This window comes from Lepidochelys kempii, chromosome 2 (assembly GCF_965140285.1).
Source record: "Lepidochelys kempii isolate rLepKem1 chromosome 2, rLepKem1.hap1, whole genome shotgun sequence".
Classification (NCBI taxonomy): Eukaryota; Metazoa; Chordata; order Testudines; family Cheloniidae; genus Lepidochelys; species Lepidochelys kempii.
This window is the reverse complement of record NC_136381.1, coordinates 48,722,228-48,732,475: the sequence shown is the minus strand read 5'-3', so window position 1 is coordinate 48,732,475 and position 10,248 is coordinate 48,722,228. Positions and strand designations below refer to the sequence as shown.

The 10,248-nt window shown below is 43.1% G+C and overlaps 1 protein-coding gene across 1 annotated transcript in view; it reads right to left on the bottom strand.

Moving 5' to 3' along the window:
* Positions 1-1,228: 1,228 nt before the first annotated feature.
* RMDN1 (regulator of microtubule dynamics 1) overlaps positions 1,229-10,248 on the bottom strand; it is a 29,851-nt gene continuing 20,831 nt past the window's right edge. Inside the window, 3 exon segments of the mRNA XM_073330651.1 lie at positions 1,229-1,376; positions 3,441-3,574; positions 7,320-7,350. Coding sequence (XP_073186752.1) covers positions 1,338-1,376; positions 3,441-3,574; positions 7,320-7,350 — 204 coding nt within the window. The 3' untranslated portion in view covers positions 1,229-1,337.

The window sequence follows — 10,248 nt, the reverse complement described above, 5'->3', positions numbered from 1 at the left end:
GGACCCAGAGGAGTGGGTGGGATGGCCTGGGTCCCCCCCCTTGCACTGCACCTGGCTGTGGAGGTGCATAGTCAATACAGACTGCAACTTGCCCCTGAAGTGAGGGGCTAGACCAGGGATCTCAAACTCAAATCACCAGGAGGGCCACACGAGGACTAGTACATTAGCCCGAGGGCTGCATCACTGAAACCCCGCTGCCCCTGGCCCTACTCCCACTCCACCCCTTCCAGGGAGAGCAACCCGGCAGCCTCTGGAACCTTCAGACTGGTGACCAGAATTCAGCACCTTCGTTAGGTGGCAGCAAGTCCCACTGCTTGGTGTGAGTGGGACACAGGGCTGAGTAAGCAGATGGTGTGATACTTTCCCTCCCCAGGATCAAATGCTTCAACTGCCTGATTCTCAAAAACCAAAACCCTTTCTCACACCTCACTGGGTACAAAAGGTCCCAGACAAATGTTAGTCATATTTTTTTGTGTACAAAAAAACTAAACGTATGATACACTGAATTTTGAGTCAAAACCAGGGTTTTTGTACTGCATGGGCATGATGCGCAAAAGAGGAGGTGTATGGTGGGGAACATAATCAAATAGGTTAGATCTAAGGTCCCCCTGAGACATGTACAAGCTTTTGTCAGTGCTTCTCCAGTTCTTTTATTCAGTGGACCATTTTCAAAGCCCTTCACAATTCTGTTCTCTTCATTATCCATTTTTGCCTCTTCATCATTGTGCTTCTTCCAGCTCCTTCCTCCTCTCAAGCAACAAGGTCATGAGAGGCTCATGCTTAATGTTTTCTTCCACACCATGCCTAGAAATGTCCTTCCTGAACTGATGCATGTAAGGCTATTAGTTTCTTCCCTCCCCTCACTTTGAGAGGGCCACGGACAGTAAGCTACCATATGACGACAGAGCTGTGGGAAAATTAGTATTTACTCAATTTTATACACATTTTATATCTGATTGTTTCTCTTTCATACTTCATATACTGTAGGTTTTCTTAGGCCTGTGTGCCCACATGCATCAGCAAAGATAACATCTATGTCTGTCCATGCAACACCTAGCCAAATATTAAATGAGATTTCCCCACTATATTCTGAAACCAATGCATCATTCTGCAGAGCAGTTTGAGAACTCTTGCTGTTCAGTATATCTTTTTATAGAAATTACATTCTTCTACAGTTCACATGGTATCTAGTAGTTGACAACAGCTTTTTACTAAAGATATACAGTGGTAAGGTGACATTTAATTTTAATAACAGCCACAGTAGAACAAGCGCTGGGTATTTTGTCCTGTGCTTTAGGCACATTTAATGTAGTTTCTTCTTAATAGTTTAGTTCTTGTCATATAGAATTGAGCAGTTCCACAGCTTCTTTTTGTACCTAAATTTTAAAAAAATGTGATGGTGAACAAAACAATACTATTATTTACAGGCTTTCCTATAGCACTTATGCCCATAGTATCCAAGTGCCTCACAATTCCCCTGTAAGACAAGTGTTATCTTAAAGATGTAGAAACCAGGGTATAGAAGTTGAGTGATTTACTCGGTATCATATTGGACCCTCATAGCACAACCATGAATGGAACTTCGACCTCTGCTGATTCCCGGCCTAGTCCCTTACCTGCAGTACTTCCTCTCTAAACATTCATTTACTATACACTAACTCTCTTCCTTGTATTTAAGTCGAATGCACAATAGCAGAAACAATTAGCACTTACTTATAGGAACTGCCATAATAAAACAGCACCAGGTGGATCTGTTATCCCATCACTGACAGTAACTAAGACAGACATTTCAGAGCCAACAAACAGCTAATGGGCAAGTTTGTGAAGTCAGCTGTGTTTCTAGGACTCAGGGCCTGCCACTCCATCATTCAATATTTTAGTAACCCTGGCTATAAGAAGCTAGACTTACACTAATAGTTGTTTGCAGCATATACATGGTCATGTGGCAATTTGTTGCGCACTGTGGAATAAACTGTGTTCACAACTTTTAACTTCTGAATCTGACATTTCTCCCAGTCTCTATTCACGCCTAAGTTAATGGCATCTAGTTTGCAAATTAATTCCAGTTCAGCAGTTTCTTGTTGGAGTCTGTTTTTGAAGCTTTTCTGTTGCAAAACTGCCACCTTTAAGTCTGCTACTGAGCGACCAGAGAGGTTGAAGTGTTCTCCCACTGGTTTTTGAATGTTATGATTCCTGATATCAGATGTGTGTCCATTTATTCTTAACTTGGGCTTGAATAGGGACTGGGAGTGGCTTGGTCATTACACAAATTGAATCTATTTCCCCATGTTAAGTATCTTCACACCTTTTTGTCAACTGTCTGAAATGGGCCATCTTGATTATCTACAAAAGTTCTTTTTCTCCTGCTGATAACAGCTCATCTTAATTAATTAGCCTCTTAGAGTTGGTATGGCAACTTCCACCTTTTCATGTTCTCTGTATGTATATATATCTTCTTACTCTATGTTCCATTCTATGCATCTGATGAAGTGGGCTGTAGCCCACGACAGCTTATGCTCAAATAATTTTGTTAGTCTCTAAGGTGCCACAAGTACTCCTGTTTTTTTTACTGAAATGTCAGTGCTTCCTCAGATGACATAGGGACAACAGGTCCTGAGTGCCGTGACTCAGGTTAGAGACAAATAAGCTTATCTAGTCACAGTAGGCTCTCCCTGCAGATACCAGGCTAAGTGCTAAACAAGACTCATTATATATCAGAGACAGAGAGCCTCCAGTGGAAAAGGAAATTTGTTCTTTGCTTGTAAATTAGATTTCTGCAAGAGGCTCCCTGTTCAAAATGCCCCACTACTTGGTTGTTCTGTGATGAATCCTGTTTGCACAGTTAAGTGAATGTAGCTTTACAGTTCTCGGTAGCTGTCGTGGGTTTTTGGGTGGGAGGAGGGGAGTGCGGGAAGGATATGCCTATTTTTAAAGACGAGTTTGCTAGATAAGACACGGCCTGGAGCCCTGAGGAGATAATCCTGTTATCAGAATTATCTTTAGCAGCTGAACATACAACACTTTTATGTATACCTACTGGTAGTACATTCTCTGACAAACTCTTGAATCCTAGTGTCTCTTCAGCTCCAACAAAAACTTGGGTATTTATAATAGAACAGGTTTCAGAGTAGCAGCTGTGTTAGTCTGTATTCGCAAAAAGAAAAGGAGGACTTGTGGCACCTTAGAGACTAACCAATTTATTTGAGCATAAGCATAGGACAGTAAGGTTGGACAAGTTTTAATACCATAAAATCTCATTTTTTTCATTTTAATAGATTACTGGGTCGGAGAGGCAAAGATTCAGAGAAATGTGGTTATTAACGCATTACGATTCGTTGGTGCCTGAATGGGATCCAAAAGTAGTTCCAGAAGTACAATTCAGTCAAATTATTTTTACAGATGTTCAGACACATTGACAGTTCTTATATTATTTCTCCTACCTGTTTATCCTCCTCTGTATGTGCCGGATAATCCCTGGTTTTTGTTAGCCACAAGAGGGCCATCTTTTTGTTTTTTAACTTCAAGTATGTCTTCCCCAAAAGCAGCAAGTTTTTGCTGTAAAAGTTTGGATCAGCTGTATACAGTGACAGAAGAGTGAAAGATATTTTTGCTTCATTATATTGATTTTCGACAAAAAGCAATTGTGCACTGGTTTGAGACATTCTCTCTCGCTTTAAATGAGAACTGTAGTGAGCATGGCATACAATCCAGATCACTATATATTGTGACTTGCTGAAACATTTACACTTTCAAACTACTTAATGCAGTTATATTTTTGGCTCAAAGAGGAGCGAACCGTTGACACTGGGACAAATGTAAAGTTTTCATTTCCTGTGCTGGGCCCTGCATACTCTGGTGCCCAACAGACCCAAATTCTGCAGCCATTTCAGTTAATTGTCATTGATATGCAAATTAATGTCTGTGCAGTGTCTAGTTGGGCCATAGACTTTACAACATAAGCTTTCTGGGCAGAAAGTGTATTCTCCAAGCATCATACAGGGAGGGAATAATAATGACCTTCAACAAATTACAGTAGATTCTGCTTATTCATAACTTCTTGGTTCTCAGCAAAAAGTCTCTATTATCCAGAGGTTGCCAATAAATGGAAGGCAGGTTTGCAGGGCTGCAGCCAGAGCAAGGAGTACTGGGACTTGCTTCTCTGGCTGGAGCCCCACAAACCTGCCGGCTGGGATGTAGCCAGGGTAGGAAGCACCAAGACATGCATGGTACCTCTCCCTGCAGCCCTGCACACTTGCCTGTGGCTGGGAGGGGAAGCTGAGCCCATGGTCCCACTGCCATGCCAGGGCGCAGGCTGCAGAGCACAGAGAGGCAGAGTGCAGCCCTGTGGGCCCCTGGTGCTCCCGCTCCTCATGGAAAGCCCCAGCAAGAGGGCCGCAGCCCTCCTTCCCTCCCAGTTGCAGGCATGTTTGTGGGGCTCCAGGGAAGGCATGCCAACAAGTTGTTAATAAGAGGCATCCCTGTGACCAATATCCAAATCCTATCAAAATTAACATCAGTGGGACAGGATTGGTTCTCAGCCAAATGTTGCTATTAACCAGATATTGTTAATATCGGGATTGCTATTAAGAGGCATCCACTGTAGGCACCTTTCCTCTAACGGGCAAACATCACCTTATAAAATGGGGAAATAGGTAGAAAGGGTTAGCTTGCCTAAGATCAAACAGCAAGTCAGCAGTAGGCTTTGGAACAGAACCAGGATATTCTTCTTCAGTTCCCTGTTCTAACCACCAGACCTGCTGCCTGCCTTATTCTTACTTCCGTCAAAAAGTCACTTCATATTTGCCAGGCTTCCTTTTTAAAAGTTTAAAAATTCTCCTCATTCTTATTTTTCTTTGACAAGGCCCAAATTTCAAAACTGAACTCCATAGCTGCAAGTACAAGTTTTGCTTATTTGAGGTCAATGATGTTTGCTGACATACCTATACCTTTTTCAGACAATGAGCCTTTCCGTGAGCTTGAATTAATAAAAAGCAACTCAAAGGGATAAACCTAAGATGCCATGTATCAAACATGCAGTACTGAATGATATCCTTCTTCCTACTGATTATAAACATATGATAGGGACCCACACACAGTAAATTACATGGGCATGTAATTTAACTTTGTCGAACTACTACATAAATCCTTGTTTATGTCATGCAAATCCAAAAAAACATGCTCACATTCTGCATTTCAGCTTCTCTACATCCTCTTTTTTGTCTTCGTCCTGTCTCTCTGTTCTGTTTCTGCACTAAGGGGAATTCAGTCAGTTTCCTGTGCTTGGTCTTTTAAATGGACAAGAGCCAGGAGGCAGTAACAGGGAGATTTATCCAGAACGAGGACAGCATAACAACAAGAATGATCACAAGACTACTCAGATCTTCTCTCGGAGCTGGAGTTGGACTTCAGCTGTGGTAAGGTGAGGGTGAGACACACAACTCAGCAACTTCCCTCCTGAAGTACCTTCCCTCCTGCAGGTCTTAGCATCTGCACACAAAGTTAAACCGAATAGCCAGCTAGGGTACCTCTATACTGCAATATAAATCCAGGGTTCAAACTCAGGCTTAAACCTAACCCACCTTCTGTCTACACACAGATCGTGCTAACCCAATGCTTGGATCGAGGGTCTAAGAACCTATGGGGGGTGAAGGTCCAAACCTGAGTCAAGCCAGGACTCAGGGTTCAAGCCAACCCTATTGCTTTGCTATGTGGATGCAGCCCCACTGGACTCATGGTTTGGGAGTCTGCCAACAGTATCCCGCAATCCCATGAGCTCACTTTCTTTGTCCTCTGGACAGTCAAGTTTTCCCACACTGGACCATGAACAAAGGGCCAGAGTGGCCACATTTTGGGATGGTGCTAGGAAGGATGGAATATGGGCAGCTGGACTCCGGCCCACACAAGTTAGGATCCAGGGATCAACAATTCCTAGCCTGGGGTTATAAATCAGTATAGACACTCAAGCCCTAGGTTAACAAAGCCAAGGTCTGACACCGAGTTCTACTAACCCTGAGCTTACATTGCAGTGCAGACAGACCCCTGGAGAGGGGAGACAAGTTACAGGCTAACTGGCTAAAATGGCAGGTCAAACAGTAGAGAAACAGAAGATAAAGCTTATCTTTTAAGCATTCTAACAGGCACCAACCTTAACACAGGACAGAGTTTCCCTCAATTACTTAAAAACAACCAAATTCTCTTTATAGTCAGCTCTTGGCATTTTCTTGCTAAAATTGTGCATCCACCATCACATTCTCCTGCCTGTACTAACTCTCTCACAGGCTTCTAATTCAGTGCTTTATCTATAATCTATTTTAGGGGTTTCTGCTGCTGCCCATCACTGTAGTATTAATGTGTTCTACGTAAGACAGCAATAGTGGAGTCCCTAGTGGTTCTGGCTTGCCTCTCTTTTGGGGGTAAAAAGCCTCTGTGGGATATTTTTGTTTTGTTTAAGTTGGTTGGCTGATTTTTCTCAGGGATATTTTTAATTTTGAGGGGGGGGGTATTTTAGTTAAATGGGGGTGTCAGTGTCCTGTCATGCTAGCTGTGGTGGAAAGACGTTTTCAAAGAAGCCTCAGATTAAATTAGCTGCAGCTGGGCAAGCTACAATTCAGCAGCTGCTAGTCAGGTTGTACTGGGTAAATCATTCCCTCTCGGGGCCCAGCCACTGTTTCTCCACGTCAGGTGTGGGGGGAATTCAAAAAGATTTCCTTTTGTTAGGAGACTCTCTTTGTTCCCAGTTGTATTTAAGCTGACCCTTAAGCAAGGAAAGGAAAAGTTTTCATTCAGATTCTGGTAATTGAGCAATGCAATTCCTAATTCACTTCATGCACAAGTAGAGCTGGTCAAAAAAGAAAAAACTTTTTACTGATTTTTTCCCCCCAACCAGCTGTACTCATGAGTAAGAAAGAAAAATTGTCTGAACTGGTTCTTTGCTTTTTCAAATGCTGCCCACTGGAAATGCCATATATAACTGGAAATATTACATTGCTACAAATGGTATGCATACATTTCACTATATAGTTCATTTTTAGAAATAGTTCAATCAAATTGAAGGCTACTGAATAACTTTGCAATTGGTTAAAATCATCACATCATAATTCACCACAGCTCTGCTGCATAAGGGGGGGGGGGGGGAAGAGGGAAGAGCATGCCATATAACTTAGGTCTAATGAGCTGAATGGTGTGGCCAGGGACCTCGAACCTATGTTTCAACAGTACATATGCTACTACATCTTTAACCCCTGGGAATTTGCTTGCTTGTTTTGGATCACCAAGGGCAAGAGACTCATTCTACTACAAACAAACTATACAAAAATTACCTTCTTCAGCCTTGTGAAAGTAACTTAGGGCCTGGAAAAGATAAGGGTCTAAGTTAGTATTGCAATGTTGAATGACTTTAAATCCACAGAATCAATTTATTCCTGAGAACACCCACCTGTACAAGAAGGCTGGTTTTTTTTTTAAATTGAGATACCGTTGGTTATCTATTGTCAACAGAACACAGAGACAAACAGCCTTATAATATATATTTAACTACCACAAAGTTGGACTTTTTAAATGCCAATATTTAAAAAGGGCTCTAGAGGGGATCCTGACAATTACAGACCAGTAAGTCTAACGTCAGTACCGGGCAAATTAGTTGAAAGCATAGTAAAGAATAAAATTGTCAGACACGCAGAAAAACATAAATAGTTGCGCAAAAGTCAAACATAGTTTCTGTAAAGGGAAATCATGTCTTACTAATCTGTTAAGAGTTCTTTGAAGGGGTCAACAAACATATGGACAAGGGGGATCCAGTGGACATAGTATACTTAGATTTCCAGAAAGCCTTTGACAAGGTCCCTCACCAAAGGCTCTTAAGTAAATTAAGTTGTCATGGGATAAGAGGGAAGATCCTTTCATGGATTGAGAACTGGTTAAAAGACAGGGAACGAAGGGTAGGAATAGACCGTAAATTTTCAGAATGGAGAGGGATAACTAATGGTGTTCCCCAATGATCAGTCCTAGGACCAATCCTATTCAACTTATTCACAAATGATCTGGAGAAAGGGGTAAACAGTTAAGTGGCAAAGTTTGCAGATGATACTAAACTGCTCAAGATAGTTAAGACCAAAGCAGACTGTGAAGAACTTCAAAAAGATTCACAAAACTAAGTGATTGGGCAACAAAATGGCAAATGAAATTTAATGTGGATAAATGTAAAGTAATGCACATTGGAAAAAATAACCCCAACTATACATACAATATGATGGGGCTAATTTAGCTACAACTAATCAGGAGAAAGATCTTGGAGTCATTATGGATAGTTCTCTGAAGACATCCACGCAGTGTGCAGCAGCAATCAAAAAAGCAAACGGGATGTTAGGAATCATCAAAAAAGGGATCGAGAATAAGATGGAGAGTATCTTATTGCCCTTATATAAATCCATGGTACGCCCACATCTTGAATACTGCATACGGATGTGGTCCCCTTATCTCAAAAAAAAATATACTGGCATTAGAAAAGGTTCAGAAAAGGGTAACTAAAATGATTAGGGGTTTGGAACAGGTCCCATATTAGGAAAGATTAAAGAGGCTAGGACTTTTCAGCTTGGAAAAGAGGAGACTAAGAGGGAATATGATAGAGGTACATAAAATCATGAGTAGTGTGAAGAAAGTGAATAAGGAAAAGTTATTTACTTGTTCCCATAATATAAGAACTAGGGGCCACCAAATGAAATTAATGGGCAGCAGGTTTAAAACAAACAGCAGGTTTAAAACAAACAAAAGGAAGTTCTTCTTCACACAGCGCACAGTCAACCTGTGGAACTCCTTGTCTAAGGAGGTTGTGAAGAGAACTGGGTTTAAAAGAGAACTGTATAAATTCATGGAGATTAAGTCCATTAATGGCTATTAGCCAGAATGGGTAAGGAATGGTGTCCCCAGCCTTTGTTGTCAGAGTGTGGAGATCACTTAATCATTACCTGTTAGGTTCACTCCCTCTGTGGCACCTGGCATTGGCCACTGTCGGTAGACAGGATACTGGGCTGGATGGACCTTTGGTCTGACCTAGTATGGCCGTTCTTATGACTGATCTCAGAACAGCTGAAGAAATATATTCTAGATCGGGGTGGGCAAACTTTTTGGCAGGAGGGCCACATCTGGGTGAGGAAATTATATGCAGGGCCATGAATGTAGGGCTGGGGCAAGGGTTGGGGTGCAGGATGCAGGAAGAGGCTCAGGGCAAGGGGCTGGGGTGTAGGAGGGGTGCAGTAGGGGGCTCAGGGCAGGGGTTGGGGTGCAGGAGGGGTTCTGGGTGTGGGCTCTGGCCCAGCGCCGCTTACCTCAAGCGGCTCTGGGGTGGCAGCAGCATGCAGCGGGGCTAAGGCAGATTCCCTGCCTGCCCTGTCCCCGAACCGTTCCCAGAAGTGGCCAGCATGTCCGGCAGTGGCTCCTGCGGGTGGGGCGGGGTGGGGTGGGGCAGGGCAGGCAGCTCCGCTGCACGCGGCCCTCACCAGGAGATACCACCCCCGAAGCTCCCATTGGCCACTGTTCCCGGCCAATGGGAGCTGTGGGGTGCAGTGACTGCCACCCTCTCCCCCAGGGGCCGCAAGTACATGGTGCTGGCCGCTTCCAGGAGCGGCACAGGGCCAGGGGAAGCAGGGAGCCTGCCTTAGCCCCTCTGCGCCACGGGGCTGGCAATCCCGTGGGCCGGATTGAAAACCCTGACGGGCCGGATCCGGCCTGCGGGATGTAGTTGGCCCTCCCCTGTTCTAGATGTATATTTGTTTTTAAAGTCACCACTCAGAATAATGCTTTTAAAAGTACCAAGTTGACAGCATTGAAGACCAAAGTCCTCCGTACACATACAACAGGATCAACACTGACAGTGACCATACAAGCTTCTCCACCCTATCACACTCCCGTGCTCCAACCCTAATGGTTTGAGAGTAATTCTGTCTCCACAACCATTTATTCCTTGGCTTAGCACCTCATCACAACTTTTGTTGGCACTAGTTATTACTGTGTTAGACTGAACCACTATCTCATTTAATAAACAGCCATCACATACTAAGTATGTTTGCTCATTGTTAATGACCTACAGGGAAAGTACTTCTAAAAACTATTTTTGAAAAAGCTGCTAAGCATCCACAAAATGCTCTTTGTGCTGTTGTTGCAGAAATCTATTTTCAGCAACATGATGACATCAGTGAGGGTGGGGTTGACGCTGAAACATACTTAACACTCTATTCATTTTTAAAGCACTAC